The 21297-nt window shown below is 43.6% G+C and overlaps 1 protein-coding gene across 1 annotated transcript in view; it reads left to right on the top strand.

Moving 5' to 3' along the window:
• NUP107 (nucleoporin 107) overlaps positions 1–21297 on the top strand; it is a 116117-nt gene that overhangs the window by 63403 nt on the left and 31417 nt on the right. The window contains exons 21-25 of the mRNA XM_082252760.1: positions 554–704; positions 1473–1585; positions 11741–11843; positions 12539–12699; positions 15234–15359. Coding sequence (XP_082108886.1) covers positions 554–704; positions 1473–1585; positions 11741–11843; positions 12539–12699; positions 15234–15359 — 654 coding nt within the window. The remainder of the gene's footprint in view (positions 1–553; positions 705–1472; positions 1586–11740; positions 11844–12538; positions 12700–15233; positions 15360–21297) is intronic.

Here is a 21297-nt window from a genome sequence, read left to right as displayed (position 1 = left end):
CCCCATAGATCCCCCTTTAGAGCAGGGTCCCCATAGATCCCCCTTTAGAGCAGTGTCCCCATAGATCCCCCTTTAGAGAAGGGTCCCCATAGATGCCCCTTTAGAAAACGGTCCCCATAGTAATCGTGATGCATCGCGGAATCATATCGAATTGCGACCCTAATAATCGTAATCGCATCGAATCGTGAGGTAAGTGAAGATCCGCAGCCCTACTTATCATAATGTTGTTCCAAGTAAATTGATCTCTAGTAATTGTTCCTGAAAAAAACAATCCCTGTCACATAAAAATATATCTGTGACAAAATTCATTATTATTTTTTTTTGCATAGACTTTCTTTTTCTGTTGTTGTTATAAAGGTAAACTACCTTTTTACTATGTGCATGTTGGCCCTACAATTTAGCTCCTGTCTTTCATAAACCTTGACGAGACAATGTTTTATAAAATAAGGATTTTTGGACTTGTGACCGAACACAAGCCAAATGTTTTTAGTATTCAGAAAAATGTACCATCAGAAATCTAATTTTTAGTTTTATTTTCCGTTTTATACCACAGAGACTTGTAAATGACAAACACATAAAACTGATAGCCTTCTATGTCAGCCACCTTCCCCAAGAGCTGGCTGTCACACAGTATGCTGCATTTCTGGAGCATGTCACAGAGCAAGAACAGCGGCATCAGTGCCTGGAGCTCGCCAAGGAAGCAGGTGATCCTCACTGGTTATAGTATCTATAATGCACAATACATTCCACAAATGCTTGATATATTTTTTGCAGTGCCACAGTAGTACTTGGGCTTGACCATACATGTGGACCATGGCATCACCAGCAGCTTACCTTCCTTTTAGTCCCACACTTCCCTGTTCAACTATAAAGAGTATGAGAGGGAGCCCTGTGTAACCTTCAACTCCTGTGTGTGATGCTTCGGTGTCTAACTATGGTGTTGGGCTGTCCTCTTGGCAAGCAGCAATTTTCAATAAGTACTCCACTTGTGCTAAATTATGATGTACAGGTTCTGGTGACAGAATTGTCAGAAAAACTTTTAACAAAAGCGAGGCGTGGAATCTTGGTTCAAAAGCTGACTGTCCAGTAGTGTGGAGCCTCGCTGAACAAGGTTTGAGGCAACAATAAAACTAGAAACACAAATTGTCAAGTTTGTTGATATATGCCTTGATTTTTTTTAAAGCTAAAAGTCTCCAGATAGAACCAAATTTGGAGTTTTGCAGCTGCAGAATTGGATGCCTACCTCTGTGCTAGGTCATGACAAAATATGAACTCATTACAACCATATTTTGGTATTAATGAGCATGTTCATACTAGTTTGTAAGGGGCCAATAATTGAAAGAAAAATATAAAAAGTAAGATACCCAGAGAGAACATATAAAAATGTCTATTCTAACAGTTTTTAAGATCAAGCTGGTTAATGTTTTGTCTGTAGTGTTTCTTTAAGTGTGTTTGTATATATATATTTGAAGGTTTGGATGTTGCAACAATAACCAAGACTGTGGTTGAAAACACGCGAAAAAAAGATAGCACTGAATTTACTCACCATGACGTTACACCAGCCCTGGCTTCTACCACGAGTGAGGCAAGTATCCACTACTCTTCTTAAAATTAATACAGCTAATTTAGGAGCTCATTATTGACAGTTTTAGACATGTCATTTTTTAATACCTCCAAGCAAGAAATAGTCTCCTTTTGTTTTGTACCCCCATGCATCTGGTTATCAAGTTTGACCTTCTGGACTTAGTTGTCCCCTTCTCAAGGGTAACCACCCTCCAGTGTCTTTATTTGACTTATTGTTGATTTATTTATCAATGAAGTTTATTAGGTTTTTGAAGACCTAAGCAAGAAAATACAATTATCCATGCCACGGATCCCCTCCCACATAGAATACCTTAAAAATATAACCAAACAGTTAGCAAAAGGTTACTACTGACATACTATTGCAATATAATGAAACCAGAAGATAAGATCATTTTCTCATTGCAAATTGTTACGATTAACTCAATACAATTCTAACCGTCGTCCCATTTGAGAATTACGATGATTTTGTCGAAAACGTGAGTAACTGGGCTAGGAGATTCGAGCCAAGTATCCTGGCTCCTAGATTATGCTTAAACATACGTAACCACCTAATTGAGGGAGAGTATTCCCATATTTCAAATCAAAAAATCTGACGTCCCCCCTAAAACAAGCAAGGATGTTCTGCAGAATGGAGAATAAGCAGAAAGATCAGATGAATAGAAAGAAGTAGGATAGATTACCTGCATGCTCACGCTCATCTCCAGGAACAGCCTAAGCCAAACCAGCTCAGGAGTCACCTTCAATATAATTATTTCAGGGGCTCCAAACTTTCAAGCCGCTTTACCTCATTCAGAATGGCCGAAAGGCGTTCATTTATCATAATCCAAGAGCGTTTAAGTAGGTCAAAAGGTATGATAGCTGACATCCATAACCTAGCGATCACTATCCTCGCTGCCACAAATATGAAGATAATTGTTTAAAATGTCTTGGAGCATTCTCCACGGGGCTACCCAATAATGCTTGTTTCGGGGACTTTTGCAGAATAACCTGGCTTAGGGATTAGATTATATATTTGAATCCAATAACGCCGCACCTGGGGCCATTGCCACCAGGTGTGAAACGCTGTGCCCTCCCAGCCGCAGCCACGACAGCAAAGTGGAGAAGCCCCCAATACATAAGAAGCCATTCTGACCGGAACCATATACCACCTCAGGAGCATCTTGTTGTTTGCTTTGAGGATCAAAGTGTTGATGAGAGACTTGAAGGCATTTTGTGCCAATACTTGCCACTCATCCAGTTCTAGGGATTCATTTTAATCCGCTTCCCATTTCTCCATCTAGCCTTGTTTTTTGGCCTCGGATGATGTTAGGATATTGTATATTTCCGATAAGTGACCCCCTAAGCTTACCCCCTAAGCTTGTCCAAACCTGTTGCATAAATATTCCATATGGGTCATACAAACTATATCTGATTTCTGATTTGCGTTTTAATGAATGAAGATAATGTGCTAACTGGGAGTATCGAAAGAACTCAGATCCTGGTAGTTGATGCTTTTTTGATCAGAGTTTTCTAGGCAACACACCCCTATGGTCACACATGTCCGCTATACGTAAAAATCCTTCATTCCACCAAGTGAAAGCTTGGGTGGCAAGGTCTGGGGGGAACTCAGGATTCTGAAACCAGGGAGCAAACGGGCCATGAATTTGAATTATAAGCTTTAGATCGTCTATACCATATCCCTAGGGAGAGTGATAAGGATGGGTATAGAATAGCGGGTCTATAGAATATTGGGTCTCTGTTTTGGCAGTAGCCATGTCAGGAGAGAAATCGGTCTAGATAGGCAGGAACATGATTGTGCCCGCATCCATAAGGGATGGGAATTTTTTGTAAGAAATCGAATCAACTGTGCTAACTGGGCTGAATAGAAATATTAGGTCAAGTCTGGGACCCCCAAACCACCTCTCCCCCTGAAACATCTTCCTTTGGAATGCAACCAGGTCAGACCTATTGAGTGCCACTGGAAGGAAGGGTGTGAAACAAATATAAAATCCTTGGAAGAACATTCCTCTTTAAAGAATAGTCTGCCAAACCACGATGGAGGGTGGATTTGCCATTTAGCTAGATCGTCTGTGAGTTTTTTGAATAGTGGGGGATAATTTTGTGAATCTAAAGTGTGCAAGGAGGGCGCATTATGGATACCAAATAAGGAAAGACCTTGGACTGCCATTGGAAAGTGAAGTTCTTCTTTAAGGCTTTAACTGTGTTATCTCTCAGCGATATATTCAGTGCCAGAGATTTTGCATGATTTATCCGAAGACCGAAAAAGGACAGAGTATTGCGTATAGGTTGGGGATGGAGGTAATGGGTGAAGACAACATCATGAGGGTATTGCTGGCAAAAAGAGCACATTTGTGCTCTCTGTCCCCACAATCGATACTCCAGACATCTATACAATTTTGTATGTTTATGGCCAAGGACTCAAGTGCTAGGATAAACGGCAACAAGGAGAGACAGCAACCTTGGCAAGTGCCCCTCTATAAATGGTGAAGGGGCGAGACAAGTATCCTTTGATCAGCAAGGATGCCGTGGGGTAATTATAGAGAACCCGGAGCATTTACAAGATTTGTGGACCAAATCGATAGCGTGCCTTAACCTAAAATAGATAATCTCACGAGAGAGAAGCAAAAGCTTTATTTACTTCTAAAGACAGCAACATGCCCTGTCTATCTCCCTTTGCATCCCAGTCCGAGCAAATCGCAGATTTTACTTCTATAACTCGCCTGGTCTAGTCGGAGGCCTGTCTATTGGGAACAAAGCCTTGATCAGGATGTATATATTGTGCGAGAAAAGAATTTGTCCATGCTGCAAGGACCTTGGTCATAATTTTCACATCTACGTTGATCAAGAAGATGGGTTGGTATTTCGTACAATCTCCATGGTCCTTACCTGGCTTTGGTAACACATGTATAAATGTCTTGTTCTCATTTATTGAAAGATGCCTACCCTCTGAGTTTCATTATAAAGGGTTACGCAAATGTGGAATCAATATCTCTTGATACTTTCTGTAGTAATGTCCAGAGAACCCGTCCGGTCCCGTGGCTTTAGGTGGGTTAAGGTTTTTAATTGCCAACCGAATTTCATGGTCTGAACTCACTATCCATTCGCTCCATAGGAGCATGTTGTAATTGAGGTAAAGAAATATCCTGAAAAAATGTATCATCCTGTGCCTCTTTGATAGTGTCTGGTTTGCCATTGAGTAGAAAAAAAATTGACTTACTACTGATTGTGGGTTCTGTGTCAGTTGACCGTTTTTTGAGACGTAACCAAGGCAGAGCAGACGTGTAGACTCTTGGAGCTAATTTTTGAGCTAGCATCGTGTTTGGCTTATTGCCCATTGCGTAAAAGCGATGTCTGAACCAACAAATATTTTTTTCAGCCTGAGTGGTGAAGCTCAGGTTCAGGGCTGCCCGTGCCATATTAATTTTGTGCCTAATATCGATCTGTGGAGATTTACGCTGTTCCTTCTTGAGAGAGGTACAATGTCTCCTTGTTTAATCGTAGTTTCCCAATTTCGTTTTGCTCTAGCTGCCAACTGAATGAGTTTGCCCCTACTAGTGGCTTTATGGGCTCCCCATATCATGGTCAGGACGTATCTGGTAGAATCTCGTGAAAAAAGCTACATAGCTCTCTCTCTTTCCTGGTATATAATTGGATCATTGAGCAGAGCAGCATTAACGCGCCAAGATGACGGAGACAGTTTGGATCATAAATCCGAAAGGGACAGCTTGACCGGGGAATGATCCGACCATGATGATTCAAGAATTTTAACAGGGGTAATAAATGACCGCAAAGGCGTCTGCACTAAAATATGGTCAATGCGCTAATACATGCTGTGTGTATAAACCCTAGTAGAGGGGTTATTCTCCCGCCAGGCTTTGATCAGATCGTGTCGATGCAACAGCCATGCCAATTTGCAACCTTTTTGAGAGCTGCTCTATGAGGGTCCAATTTATCTAAGGTATGATCTAATGAAAGATTGCTGTCTCCCCCCAGCACCACACATCCTTTTGCCTTCGGGAAGAAGCACCCCCAACATCTTACAAAATAAATCCACCTGCTTAGTGTTAGGAGCATAGTAGGATATGAACGAAACCATCTGATCATTCTTTCCCACTGCCATGACATATCTGCCATCCTTATTGATAACAATAGTAGTGTGAAAGGAACCTTTTTAGAAAGAAATATCACAACTCCAAACTTCTTCTCAGGGAAGGGTAGATAAGTAACACTGTAAATAATTAGCACTGAGGTATTTGGGAGCAGAAGTTTGAGAAAAGTGGGTTTCCTGTAATGGCAGAACATCTGCACTTAATTTATGATTTATATTGGAAGGCCTTAGTGCGTTTCGAGGGGGAATAAAATTCTTGCACATTGTGGGTTACTATTGTGTATTTGGTAGAACAGACTTTAGACATGGTAAGGCAGAATGTACTCTCCTAATTTAGCTGTACCAGTCATGGAGGCCCCAAAGACGACTTCTGAGCATAAGCCGTCCCCGGGATCAGAGTGGAAAATTCAGCACGCAGGATCCAAAGAACAGAAAAAATCCAAAGAAGAGAGTGAAATACAACAGAAGCAAACAGTTTGGCCTATGGCCAAAACATTACTCAAACATTGCATTGTATCATAAAGCCAATAGTGAGCTAATACCCTGATCAGGAACCAGGCCTGACACAGTAAGCGTGATATTGTCGTCGTCATCCAACCAGGTGAGGGCAAGGTCACTAGTCGTGGCACGTGTGTTCACTGTGACTCATGTCCATATAAGCATATATGAAAAGGCAGAGCTAACATGTTTGGATAGGTTAAAGCCAATCATACCTGTTAGGAACTATAGTGGGTAGTATTGTAACTCGGCAGGCAACTGGGCAGGGCTAATGGTGATCATGGAACAGAAAAAAAAAAAAACTAGAAATTATACCAACGCTCAGCGGGCTATACTCCCCTTCCTTGAATGTCGCAAGAGTGTGATTTACCCCTGTGTGTGAAGGAGAGTCAAAAAGAAAAGGACCACCTGTATTTAATTAGTTCATTAATTGTTGGATTCATAATCCGACGTTTTAGGATTGTAGATGGACAAGATCAGCGAACAGTTGGATAGATTTTGCCTGTAGTGCGAGATCAGATCTGGTTCTAGCGGCCGACATCAATTTTCTTTAATCCGATAGTAATGTGCCTTGACAACAATATCTTGCGGCAGGCTGTCGGACTGAGGGGCAGTTAGAGCGCAATGGACCCGATCTACTTCCAACTGATGAGGCAGAATATTGGATCAGCTCTTTCATCAGCTCATGGACTGTCCCCTCCAGGTCAGTGGTGGTTTCTGGAAGACCCCGTATGCAGAATTTATAACGGCGAGACCTATTTTAGAGGTCTTCACATTTTGAATACGCTTCCTTCAATCTAGTATGGAGTTTAGAGCTTGTATTGGAGCTCTGACCCTAGAGATAGTGCCGTCCATCTTGGACTCTATAGTGTCCAATCTATCACCAATGCTCCAGAAGTCCTGCTTAAGGTCTGTGGTAATGATTAAAACAAGCAACACAGCATCCCCTGTGTAGGCTACAGGCTGGGGGTCAGGCTGAGTATGTGTGGGGCTTGGTTGGCTCATAGCAATTTCTGCCAATTCAGATATATGCCTGTCCAGGGAAGAGGCTTGGAATCCCTCCGATGCTTGTATGCCCAGGGACGTAGCAGGAGATGGGGGATAGGGAGAAGATCAGCTGTGAAGTGCTGCTTCTTGCTCATCTGAGGTCTATGAGGAGAATGGATCCTGGTCGGCTGAGGCTTGGGAGATCGTGGCTGGCTAGGTCACAGACCCCCACCTGTATCTCTCCTGCCCAGGGCAATCTTGGAGGGGTAAGGCTGTTCGGGAGAGGATCGCGGCGGATTTCCCTGCTTATAAGTCTGCTTCTTGGGTTGTCCCGTCACCCTGTGCTGCTTCCTGTGTCGATAGGAAGGCTCGGAGGGTGTTGTATGGCCGATGCCCAAGCCTTCGCTGCTAATTTTATCTGGAATAGAGCTGGCGGTGCGCGGAGTTCAGTCAGCTCACATCCGACTCAGAGACCGCGCAAATGCGCACCCTTCCATTGCTGCTTTTATTTAAACGTTATTGCTGTGGCCCTGGCTGCATGCCCCAAACTGCTCATGTCACTGCATGGCTGTAGCAGAGTTTTGGGATGGACCGAGGGCTCCTTTCAGCGCCAAGAGCTGGATGTAATACTTCTCTCTTCAGCTTTTGTGTATGAAGAGACCAAGCGAAGGGATGTAATTCCATGCAGAGCCTAATGGTGGTCACCATTTTGTACTACAGGCTCTTGCACAGCAAATATTTGGGGGAAAGGGGGGGGGGGTGTTCTTTGCATATCCCAGATCGCTGTTAACAAGGGGAGGTGGAGATTTCCTATGTGGGAGTAGTCTCTCCCACTTTGAGGGTACTGTGTTGCAAGAGTTTGACACACTACCTCTCAGCTGAATTTGGACTGACTTTCTTGGCGACATTCTACCTGTATTTCAGCAGGGCATGTCTCGGCGACTGCATAGAGGTGGTGATCATGGAGGAGAGGTTCCCAATAAGGCAGCTATAAACCCAAACAAGGGGGTGGTGAGTGGACAGAGCTAGCAGAACTGCATGAGACTTTAAATTTTAACCTTTCAACATCTTCACTCACCCCAGTAAGAAAATACATCACAATATGTAAATACTAAAGTATTTGCAGCTCTGCTAGCTCTGCCCACTCCCCGCCCCCTTGTTTGGGTTTATATCTGCCTTGTTGCCGCCACTTCTGTGACTTGACAAAGTGCATGCGCGGAACACATGTAGTCACGGCAACAAGGCAAGCTTGAGTTCCACGTTGGTTCTTGCTCTGGGCTCGGTTGCCCAGCGACCGCGTGATGTCACCTCCGGAAGCCGCACTGCCTGTGGCGCTTGTGTGTTATGGCTGGCACACACGCCAGCGGCGTCCAATTTGGATTCTTTCTTTGTCCCTCTTAGGAATTATCTCCATCCTTCCTAGGGTTCTTCTACACCCAAAGAGTGAGAGTGACAATCAGTCCATTTGGTGCACACACATGGGGACCTTGTCGACCTCTTCGCTGGCCACCCGGACCACATAGTAACCACTTGTACTTTGGCATTTTATCTTTTTTTATCTCCAATTGTGAATAAACTGTTTCCTTTTTATCGCTCAACGTACTGTGTATGGGTTAAGGGTCATCCCTCAGATATATACCACTACTGTGCGCTGCCCGTGTTTTGTCAATAATGTTTTGCATCTAAATCCCATGCCAGGGACTGGCAGCATTGTTAGTGATTTTATTTATTAAAGTGACCTCTGGTTCAATTTCCATAATGGGCGTTTTGGATTGCAAGCGCCTGGATTTTATACTATTTGGGAAAGATTGTAGCCTCCAATCGAGGTGGTTCTTTTTGCCCAGTTTCATTCCAGGCCCTGCTGTCTTAATGTCTTGTTGACCTGGGACTGGAGAAAAAGTTGCCGGGCTCTCCAATGCAGTTATAGTCCAGAAGGAGACTGTCTCTAAACTGGTGGGTTTAAAATGCCAGAGATGCAAAAATCATCCCTTCCTCTGTCCTGGAGGGCTCTGACCAAGGTTGTCAGCCTGGTGGGCTGAGGGGTGGAGTTCAGGACAATCTGTCCAGGGAACTTGGGCTCTGCAAGAGAGATCATTGCCCATCAACACCCTGGTATTTAGGTTGATTTGTCTGGCTCTACTGCAGCTGGAGTGTCTCCCTCTTCAGTTGGATAATGCCATAGTGGAAATGTACATAAATCATCAGAGAGGCACTAGAAGTTGGGCTGCTCAGGAGGATGCAAATAACTTTTCTTGGGTGCTATGTCTCGTCCCCACTCTGTTTGCCGTTCACATGACTGACTTCAGGGGATTGGAATCTTCACCCAGAGGTGTTCGGGGAACTCTGCCAAAGGTGGGGAAATCCGGACGTGGTTCCTCTGGTGTCCAGGTTTAACGCGAACTAAACAGATTAGTATGCCAGACCAGGGACCCCTAAATGTTCATGGTGGATGCCGTGGAATTTGTTCTCTATAATTTGCCTTCCCACTGTTACAGCTTCTACCTCATCTGCATCACAGACGTTGAGTGGAAGGCATTCATCTGATTCTGAGTCCTCCACCCTGGCCCAGGACAACATGGAACTCCAACATTGTAAACTTGATGGTGGACTAACCATGGACCTTACCGGATCCACCTGACCCCTTGTTGCAAGGTCCAATCTTCTATCCTTTACCATCGCTGACTTTAATGACATGGCAGTTGAATAAAAGTCACTGAATGTCTGATTCGGTCATCCCTACGCTACTGAAGGCTAGGAAGGCAACTTCAAAGGAGGTTTGACCACAGAACTTGGAAGTCTCATTTTGCCTGATATGAGGCTCAGGGACTTCATCCTTGCAAGTATGTTGTGGCTTGAACCCTAAAGTTTCCTAAACTGGGAGTTGATCAGGGTATGTACAATCAAGGGTCAGATTTTGGCCTTGGTTGTTCTTTCAGAGACCTGTTGCTTTGCATTCCTTTGTATGTGTCTTTGTACAAAGATAACGTGTTTTGTTCCACTGGTAAGAACTCTGTGGGAGCTCAACTTGGTACTTTGTGTTGGTAAAAATTTCCGTTTGAACCCATCTGTGATATTCTCTTCAAAGCTTTTTTTTCTGGCTTCCATTACTTCTACTCTTGCCTGTAAAGAACCATTCCTCGTGATCTATCGCAGTGTTTCTAAACTCCGGTCCTCGGGGCACACTAACAGGCCAGGTTTGCAAGAAAACTGAAATACATCACAGGTGATGGATGCACTAGCAGATTTAGATACGCTGACAAGTTAAACCAAGCTCCAGGTAACACTTTTGAGCAACTCTAAACCTGTATGACTACATAGTGTTTGCTGCATTATTATAGGTATTTATATGGTGCCAATAATATACAGAGTGCTTAACATACTGTATTCACACTGTCCCTGCCTGCAAGAGCTTAAAATCTAAGTTCTCTAGATCGTATACTTGTGCGTGCGTGCACACACACTTGGGCAAATGGAGATAGGAGCCAGTTAACCTACCAACATGTCCTTGGGAGTGTTGGAGGAAACCGAAGTGCCGGGAGCAAGCTCATGCAAGTGCAGGAAGAACATGCATTATACATATACTAAACTAGGTTTAGTATAACCGGATTTTTTTCAGCACCTAATTCCAATTATACCATACCCCACTACAACCCATTCATTGGACAGTGACTAATTACAAATGGGTTGCGACTTTGATAGGTGATAGCTCTTAAGTGGTATCAGTAGTAGTGTTTAATTGGTGTGATAGGCAGAGCTAAGACTTCCACCCTAAAAAAAGATTTTAGGCTAAAAATACCCCTGGGACAGTCGGGGCTAGTGCATTTAAGCAACGATAGCCTCTGAATTGTCCCCTGTTTAACTTACCTGTAAGAAGAAATACTTGCCTTGAAAATGTCTTGTCCAGCGCCGCCGTCTCAGGTGTGGGCAGCTGAAGACAGAGCGTCCCTTTTCGTGTCCTCTTCGGTGATGTCGGAGTCCCAGAATGCCCTGCTCGTCACTTCTGGGGCAGGCACGTCATCCCGCAGCTGGTTCTGCGCATGCCCAGAAGTTGTTCATCAAGGACTGACGCTCCTGCTCCGGAAGTGACGAGTGACTCCGGTGCAGGCGCATTGACTCAGGGGATTGATGATGCTCATCTCCCAGGAGTCAATGCAAGGAGGAAGTGACGTCGGGGGCCGTGGCCGCAGAGGGAGGAAGAGGAAGGAAGGCAAGTTTATTTTCATTAAAAAACAAAGTAAGTGAAACAAAAAAAAAAATTGTAATCCAATTCTTTTTCAGGGTTTTTTTAAGCTAGCGGACGGTCCAAACTTCATTTTTAGGGTGGAACTCAGCTTTAATAACTATGTTCCTGTGATAGGCAGAGCTTAATAACCATATTCCAGTACCTATCTTATGTTCCTGCTTTACCACATATTTATTCTTGGGGCTAGAGGTGCACTTTTAACTTTATAACATTATTTTAGAAAGCCATTCCTAGAAAGATGTTTTCTTTATATAAACAAGATAACACATTTCTGAGAACATTACCACATTTTCATAACTGACCCTAATCTTTCCTGGCAGGAGGACCGTGCAAAGATAGACGTGATAGATTGGCTGGTGTTTGATCCTGCACAGAGAGCTGAAGCACTAAAGCAGAGCAATGCAATTATCAGGAAATTTCTGGGTAAGAAATAATGTGTGGTGTCTTGTATCTTTCACGTTTCAACAGAAACGAATGATTTGCACATTATGGCATATTTGCTGGAAAGAGATTTTACATTTTACCTTTTTGAATGCCTTTATAAATTGTGACATTCGTCTGTCTTTAAATCATGATGTGTCCTATAAATGTCCAATGAGATGTACTGGCTAAAGGTTGGGATAAAATGTAGCTATTTCTTTTAGTTAGGCTGGCTATACAGGGAGCAACCATGGTCGCAGGAAAGAAATTCACTCTATTCCCCCCATCAACACAGTGTTGATCTGGGAACTCCTCCTGCCAAGCATGCTCTCCACCCCCCCGCCAGGAGAAGGCCGTGATTATCGCTAGCGGCTATAGCAGCCGCTAGCAATAATTGCAAGAGAATCCGGCAGGCTGGTTGCACCAAAGTTGATTTTGATTCCTGCTGAACCGGCCGAGATTCGAACAGTGTGTGGCCGGCCCTAATGAGCCTTTGGAATTAGTACAACTGCAGAGCAAACTACAGGATCTTATTTGCCTGTCTTGCATATATACACATTGTATATGAATTCATATAGGATATAGTATTCATTACTAGGATATATACCTATAGTTGAAGATGTGATTGGAAATTTTCAAGGCACATTTAACATGCCTTTTCTAATGATATTCCCTGATGCATGTGCTTACATTTTTAGCATTAAAAAAACATGATGCTGCAAAAGAAGTATATGCCAAAATTCCCTCCGATTCTATAACCGAGATCTACAACCAACTGGAGGAACAAGAGATGGACAACATTATGTCAGCAGAGGATGACAATGCTATACGTGAACACCTGTGTATAAGAGCATACTTGGTGAGCACTGATGTCTATATTATTTGCGTCTTTATTTTCATTACAAATAGGGTTGTGCTGCCACCTTCAGGTGATTGAACACTGGCAAAAAACAGGATAGGAAGTCCACGCCCAGGCATAATACCTTCCTGCAGGCAAGGCTTCAGTTTTCTGCTAGTGTCTAAAAGTGATGGTCACAGTTGTGCAGCTCCCTGCACAAATTTAGCTAGCTTGTCAAAGGTTCCACTTAGGATCAAGAGATTGGGTTTTAATCCGATTTGTTTGTCCTATGGCTTCATTATTCAGATAAGTGGTTACCAAACAAAGAGAGGACAGCCTAAAAGGTTTATGGCTGGCACTGCGTTATGTAGCTCCACGCAAAGATACATTGTCTGGGGATCCGGTAGTGTGCTATACAGGTCCAGCGCGGTGATCCCTAACTGTGTAGTTGAGTCCCTGAAGACCCTTGTGGCATTGCCCACCATGATGGGTGAAGATTGGACCCCCCAAGGGTTCTTGTGGCAAGGAATGGCGAATGCCCCTAAAGTAGTCCCTGCTGGTGACCCCCCCCCCCCCTCCTTTTTTCTCTACATATTTTGCTTTTTTTTTTTTTTTTTTTTTTTTGTAGAGAGTGCTGTACTATATTTTGTCACTTACTGTGTGCGTGTGTTTTTTTACTATTGTACTGTACTCCCTGGGCCACCCAAGCCGTACATAGCTTATTAGTGGGGGTCCGAGAAGTTTCAGGCACCAAATGCAGAAGACAGAGAGCTGCTCAGCCAACTACATTCCCACAAGACCGCCGAGCCTCCTACACACATGCAAAGTACAGCCAGTGACGTCATGAGGGGGCATAGCACGTTTGCGGCTGCAATCTTAGAGCAGCAGTGCAGGCGCTAGGGGGATAAACAGCTTTTTATTTTTTTTTTTGTATTATAGGCTGTACCAAGCTGTGCGGCACTACAGGTCATAGAGGTCAGGCTGTGGTACACTACAAGTCACAGGAGGCTTCCTGGGCTCAGCTGGATGTCTTGGTGACAGACTACAAGTTGGGTTTACTACTGGTTACAGCAAGTATTATTCCTTGTGGGGCTGGGGGTACTAACAATATTTATAAGAATTGTGGTGCTTACTGGCACAGTGCCCCCTTGGACAGCTGGGACCACTGTCCTCTAAGAGTCCCTATATACGTGTCAGTAGGCCAGTGTGTCACAGATGGCAGAGAGGAAGGTGACATAGGGGTGAAGGGTGTCAAATACATTTGTCAGGTAGGGAGGAATTGAGACCTAGATCTCCATGCAATGTATCCCCTGGGGGTCAGTATGTTCTATGCTTCTCTGACTCCCTTCACCTATCTGGTATCTCCACTACTTCTGAGGCGCCTTCCTTCAGCTCATTTGTGACAAGGAAGTAATTTCCATCTGCTATTGTAGCAGCACATTTCGGGAATACTTTCCGGTTTGGGCTACCTTGGTCACAAACTGTAGTATTCCCCCTCATTTGAGGACTTTATGCCTGAAGAACCCCCCGAGGGTCAGGGTTTATCATTTTATTTTTCTCGCAGAAGTTGTCTGAACTAATTTTACCTACGTTTTCCTGAGTCATCTAATCCAAGGATCTCAGGATTTGGATCATGGAAGCTGCCCTAGCATCCTCAATCCTTGAATATACATTTTTATTTATACAGTGTTTGTGCTTGGGCTGGGCTCACTTTTGCATTAATGGTTAGCCTACGGTGCAACATCCTGCCACCCCTACTTCAAAAGAGCTTTCCTTTCTGCCAGACTCAGGTTTTCGGGATCCAAGCCCAAAAATGTAGTCCCAGTTCCAAAAGAAACCATTGACTCCTCGAGTAGGTCTTCAATATAGTGCTTATACTTGAAAATATTTTCTTTAACTTTCTAAACATTTTTTACCTTAATACAGGGAATAAATTAAGCACAATTCCTACAGTTAATGTGCACTGCTCATTCCAAACAGAAGTGCGGGGGAGGAGTAGAAGTTTGGGGGTTCACAGAGGATGTTGCAAAGTAGTAGAAAAACACTAAGGGCCCATTCACACTGGAATGCAGTGTAAGAAACCCATGTTCTGTGTGAATTTCTTGCACCACGTTCAAAACACACTGCAGTTGCCCACACTAGATCGCATGGTACAGAAGTATCATGCAATTCGATTGCAGTAACTTTCCAGAAGTAGTGTATGCATTACTTTTGGTGCATTGGGATTTCAGCCCTTTGAAAATAAACGGGCTGAAATGTCACTGCACAGACCTGCATGTGAATCACACAGCAATGTACAGTGCATCCCTGTGTGATTCCCAGTGTTAACTGGCCCGGAGAAACTATTTAATGAAAAATGGATTACAGGGCCAGTAGTGTGCATAAGTAAAGATTATTTTTGGAGAATAAGGATATTGATTAGTGTAACTTTAACATTTTTCAGTCTGAACAGTTGATGTAGAGGACTTGCACATGACTATTCACAAAATCGATGATCTGTGTGAAGTAAATGCGCTGCTGTTAGAAAAAGAAATACAAACCTGTTTTTCTCATAGGAAGCACATGAAGTATTCAATGAATGGTTCAAGCACATGAATTCATGTCCTCAGAAACCAACACTGGTTGAGCATGCCTCCTTCACAGAGAAAGTCGCTTATGAACACACAGAAAAGAAATATGAGGTGAGTTTTTTTTTCTCTTATGGCTGCTGGCAAAATGAATGAAACCCTAGCAATTTTGTCACTGGGGCAATGTCCATGGGGAATGCCTAGGGCATTTTGAGCAAAGGGTTTGTCAAATCTTAGGTTTTTAAAGCTGATATCCAGGTTTTTTTTTTTTCCACTTTTTATAGTTCATTTGGGCCAAGCTGTCCCATACAAACGATTTCCTTCACTAACTTGTGCACCCACTGAGCACGCTGTATAAACTGTATGTAGCCTCAGTCACATACAATATAGAGCACTGTGTTCTGGAACACAATAGCATCTGGCTGAGCAGCACTTAGCCATTTATAGACATCCTTGTATTCTGTCAATGAATACAAAGCTTCCTCTGATTGGCTTAGTCAGAGAGGTGGGCTCATGATGCCACGATCTCCAACTCGGCCAGTCAGAGGAAGCTTTGTATTCATCGATAGAATTGCAAAACTTCATCTATGAATAGATGAGTTCTCCTCAGCCAAATGCTATTCTGGGTGAGACACAGGAAGGTCTCATCTTGCACACAGAACACAGTGTTGTATCTGTAAGTAGCTGAGACTACATGCATTTTATACAGCACGCCCAGCGGGCACACATGTTAGTGAGGGAAATAGTTTGTTTTGGATAGCTTGACCCAAGCAAACTATTTAAAGTGAAAGTAAACCTGGACATCGCTTTAAATCATATCTATAGAGCATAGGGGTGTGCACCTCAAAGCTCAAACACACATGCCTGTCTCTGTGGGCCCAGCTGCACGGGGCAGTGAATGTATGGGAAGTGATCTGTGCTGAGCGGCTTCCTGTTCATTCACAAACCGAAGCATAGTAAACAGTTCAATATGCTTTAGTTATGAAAGGACACAGTGAGCGAGTGTGTTAACAAAATGAAGGGGCGGTGCATTACATATTTACTAGCCCCTTAACTTGCTCTCCATCCTGAAAAATTCCAACTAAAGGTGGGGAAGCCCAGGCAGTAAGGGGAATCGGCACCACACATGATTAGGGTGTGCCCAGGCACACCTGGCACACCCCCTGCTTACACCTATGCTATAGAGTGTAGTGTGGCTAATGTATTTTAAACATATGGTGGAGTATCCTGATGTGTTTATGCAAATAAGAACAGGAGGTAAATGTATCATTCAAAGTTATACTTTTGTATGAAGTGTACTATTGAATATTAAGGCACAGTATGTGTTGTGCATTTCATTCTAATAGTTTCATCCAGGGCTTATTAACAAATGTTTCTTTAACCACATCCCGCCCGCCCACCATCAAATGACGGCGGAGCGGTGCGGCTCTCATTCTGGGATGCCGTGATATGACGGCGCCCCAAAGCGCCTCTCTCGCACGACCGCGGGGGCGCGCAGTGCAGCAATAGTGCTGTTGCTAGGACATGGCGCGATCCCGATCTTGCTAAAGAGCCAATGACTTGGCTCTTTAGCCATATGATCGGCAGTGTCCAATCACATGTCCCATGTAAATGTCAGAGGTGTCAGGCGAGGAGAGCTGATCAGCGGCTCCTCTTCAAAGGGGAGACTAGGACAGGTAATCGGAGCACTGATTACAGAAAAGTAAAAAAACAGTGCCAATCAGTGCCCATAGTGCTGCCAGTCTGTGCCTGCTCATCTGTGCTGCCCGTCCGTGCCACCTCTCAGTACCCATCAGTGCCGTATATCACTTCTTATCAGTGCCACCTATCATTGCCCCCTATTAGTGCCACATATTAGTACCTCTTCAGTGCCACCTCTTCAGTGCCGCCTCATCAGCAACATTTTTTTTTTTCAAAATGTTCTCCTTTTTTTATTTTTTTAAGTAAGGAATGAAAAAACCCAGTGGTGATTAAATACCACAAAAAGAAAGTTCTATTTGTGTGAAAAAAAAGATAAAAATTTCACAGAGGTAGTGTAGAATGACCGCGCAATTGTCATTCAAAGTGTGACAGCGCTGAAAGCTGTAAATTGACCTGGGCAGGAAAGGGCTGAAAGTGCACTGTATTGTTGTGGTTAAATACCAACTGGTCAAATATTTCAGACTTCTAGCCTCACCGGGGCTGATTTCAGTTTTGAACGATGCTCGAATGTTTTCCCACCTTTCCTCCCCATGGACTGCTGGTGAGGGATTTTAAAGGGGCCTTGCTTTCCTAATGGGTTTTTCTCAACATGATGAGTGATCATGGCATTGTTGGGCAGGAACACCTAAAGCCCTGTGCAGTAGGTAGGAACAGAGCCCAGGTTTCTGACAGGAGATCTTATTACCGTAGTGGGCTAAAAAAAACAATGACTCCAGACTAGATGTATGATTAAAATCTCACTATGTGTACTAACCCTAAATAGAGAGCTTTTTCTTACAAATTAAAGCCTTAATGTGGTCCATTAATAAGGTTGTCCTAACTAATCTGAAGCTCTTATGCGTTGAAAATCAGGCCAGTTCCTCACGTTTATAGTTCTGCTGCATAACCTATTAATGGGTCACAAGACCAGATTTCTCTATAGGATTATAAAATAATAAGATTGCCTAAATCTGAGTTTAGGTCAGGTTCAGGGCCTGCGTACAAGTTAGATGACCATAGAAGTCTGTAATGGAGTAAGGCCAGTTCACACTACATGCAATCCAGCGCGTTTTTCTCAAGTCTTCTTCCAGTGAAGAATCTGAGAGGTCTCCTCCGACCTGAAACAGGAAACACCTCATCCACCATTTTAAAAGGCCGTCGCATACCTCCATGCCTCAGTTCTTGTGTTTCCTCTGGACCAACAGGAGCTACAAGCAGTTTTTCTTCTAGGCTCTGTGCTAGTTGCAAGGGCCTCCCCGTCCGACTGCCTGGACAAGCTTCTAGGGAGGTTAGGCAGCTTCAGGACAGGGGCAATTAGAGGACCCCCCTCTGGGTTTCTCCCTCCTTTTTTGGCTGAGATGCCCCTCAGGAGGCAGAGGGGCACTGGCTTTTTTTACCCCCCAGGCATTGGCTCCTACCTGCTGTGATCTGGAGCACATGGTGGACCAAGATGGCAGTGTCTTGCTCGTGGGACGTGGTGACATCAGTTCTAACCGGAGCCATCTTGGTAGAGGTATGAGCAGGATGTGTGGTACACCACTCTTCTGGTTGTGTCACTTGGAGGTACATCCTCATTGGGTGCAGCAAGTGACAGCCCTTCCAGTTTCGCCAAGGCAGGGTTTTTTGGAACCTGGAACATGCAACCTTAATCTTGCAGAGCTAGACACCTTCTGCAGTAGGGAGGACAGACCACACTGTCAGCAGGTATGTGTCCACCCATACTACTGATGGGGCAGTTGGGGGTGGGGCCGGAGCAGGGGCAGGAAAGCTTTCAAGGAACATGTGTTGAATGTTTGCTTGAAGCTGACCCATGTTGGATGCTGCACCATTCTGCCCTGCAGAGCCTGCGAGCCAGGACCACTCTAAGGTAAGCCAGAGCATGCTGAGGCCACCTCTGTACTTACCAAACCACTATGCACATAATGCTAATAAGTGGTTGCAGCGATTTTGGCTAAGACCAGCAGCGTGCATTCCCTCCCTAAGCATGTGCTTCCTATGAGGACAAATAGCAGCCAGCTGGGCCAAAAATCTTTGCCAAAAGTGCATAAGTAAACCTGTGGCAAAAGAATCCCTGGGAGTCCTAAAAGGATTAGTCTCCTCTGTAAAAGAGGTTTGACACCTTCCTCTCCCTTCAGTCTCGGTGCAATCGAGTCTTTGTACTTGATTTTGGTATGGATCATGCAACATATAACTGACTGGATCTTGGACTAGTCCTCTAGGCAAGGGCTGTATAGACAAACCTGTGCCTAATGACTGCTTGTTATCACAGGCAGGTGGTGTACTTCTGACTGCTCTGGCCACATTTTGAGGCTCAGGATGTCAGCAGCTTTTATTTACTACCAGGCCTGACCAGGTTAAGGCTGGCCATGCATGTTCTTGTCCAATTTTCCTTCGAGTTTACCAAAGACCGTGTGATATGACGTCAAAACTAAACAACACTTTCAACTGTATCCAATTAGGCGGGCCTTGCGCTACATGGTTGCAGGTGAATCTAGGGAAAGGTTTACAGAAAGTTGTAAGAAGATTGTATAATGTATGGCCAGCCTAAGACCTCAGGAATTGAGACACTTTCGGTGCTTCTCACCTGAGTGAGAAAAGATTTAAAAAAAAATTTATAAACCTATTACAAGACAATTTTATGGTGCAGTTTGAGGCCCCCCACTAGAAATCATGCTCTATTGGACCTGGTAATCTCAAACCATGCAGATCTTATTAACAATGTTCATATAAAAGAACATCTGGGTAGCAGTGACCATAACATGATTTCATTTAATGTTAGCTGTAAGCAAAAAACGCATACAGGAAATGCAAAAACATTTAACTTTAAGAGAGCAAATTTTCCAAGGATCAGGGCTGCTCTCCAGGATTTAGACTGGGAGGGAATATTGGCATTGATGAGCACAGAACAGAAATGGGAATTTTTCAAAAAGACTTTTTATGCAAACTCACTGCAAAGTATTTTCCCATGGGTAATAAGTTTAAAAGGCTAAAAATAAAACCTATGTGGCTCAAGATAAAATTTATAGATAAAAAGAAAAGAGCTTTTAAAAAATATAAAAATGAGGGAACACTATCATTGTTTAATTGTTACAAAGAATATAACAGAATATGTAAAAAGGAAATCAGGGACGCAAAAATTAAAAATGAACGGCAGATTGCAAAAGATAGTAGGACAAACCCCCAAAAAATCTTCAAATATATTAACAGTAAAAAGGTTAGGTCAGACCATGTAGGCCCTTTACAAAATAATCAGGAGTGGGTGACTGGGGACAAAGAGAAGGCAAATGTATTAAATACTTTTCTTCAGCTCTGTATATACAAAGGAGCATGGGGGGGAGCTCATGACTATAATGAGGACGGTATTGACACAGCCCCAAATGATCCACAATGACTCAAAAGTGATATGGTCCAGAAATATTTAGACAGAATAAGGGTGGATAAAGCGCCTGGACCAGATGGCATCCACCCACGCATCCTAAAAGAATTGAGCACTGTAATTTCTAAGCCTTTGTTTCTAATTTGTAGGGACTCGTTAAGGACTGGAATAGTACCACTGGATTGGCGTAGGGCCAATGTGGTGCCTATATTTAAAAATGGATCATAGTCTTTGCCAAGTAACTATAGACCTGTTAGTTTAACTTCTATAGTCGGGAAGATATTGGAGAGTTTAATAAAAAAAACACATAGATGAGTTCTTGCTGGAAAAAAATATTTTAAGAAACAGACAGCATGGATTCATGAAAGACAGAAGTTGTCAAACAATCCTGATTTCTTTTTATGAGGAGGTAAGTAAAACCATGGACAGAGGGGTGGCTGTGGTGTAGTATACTTGGATTTTGCAAAAGCGTTTGACGCAGTTCCCCACACACGGCTAATGTGTAAGGTAAAGTCTACTGGCTTGGAAAGATCAGTTTATAATTGGATAGAAAATTGGCTAAAAGATAGAATTCAGAGAGTAGTTGATAATGATTTTTACTCTAAATGGTCTAAAGTTATCAGTGGTGTACCCCAAGGTTCAGTTTTGGGACCCTTACTTTTTAATATCTTTATAAATTCTATTGGGTCTGGGATTAAAAGTAGCATTTCAGTCTTTGCAGATGACACCAAGCTTTGCAGTGAAATAACTTCTTTACAGGATGTCTCCAACTTACAAGCTGACCTCAGTGCACTGTTTCATTGGGCAACTATGTTGGCAAATGAGGTTTAATGTTGATAAATGTAAAGTTATGCACTTGGGGGCTAAGAATATGCATGCATCAGGGCTCGACAAACCCCGGGCGCCAGGTCGCATTGGCGACTAGAATTAGCGACCTGGCGCCTGGGGTGCCCTGCAGGAGGTGTCCTGTCCCTTTTGCGCCCCCCACCTCCTCCC

This window comes from Pelophylax lessonae (genome assembly GCF_965119305.1).
Source record: "Pelophylax lessonae genome assembly, chromosome: 4".
Taxonomy (NCBI): Eukaryota; Metazoa; Chordata; class Amphibia; order Anura; family Ranidae; genus Pelophylax; species Pelophylax lessonae.
The sequence above is the reverse complement of the archived record's forward strand: the minus strand, read 5'-3'. Positions and strand labels throughout refer to the sequence as shown.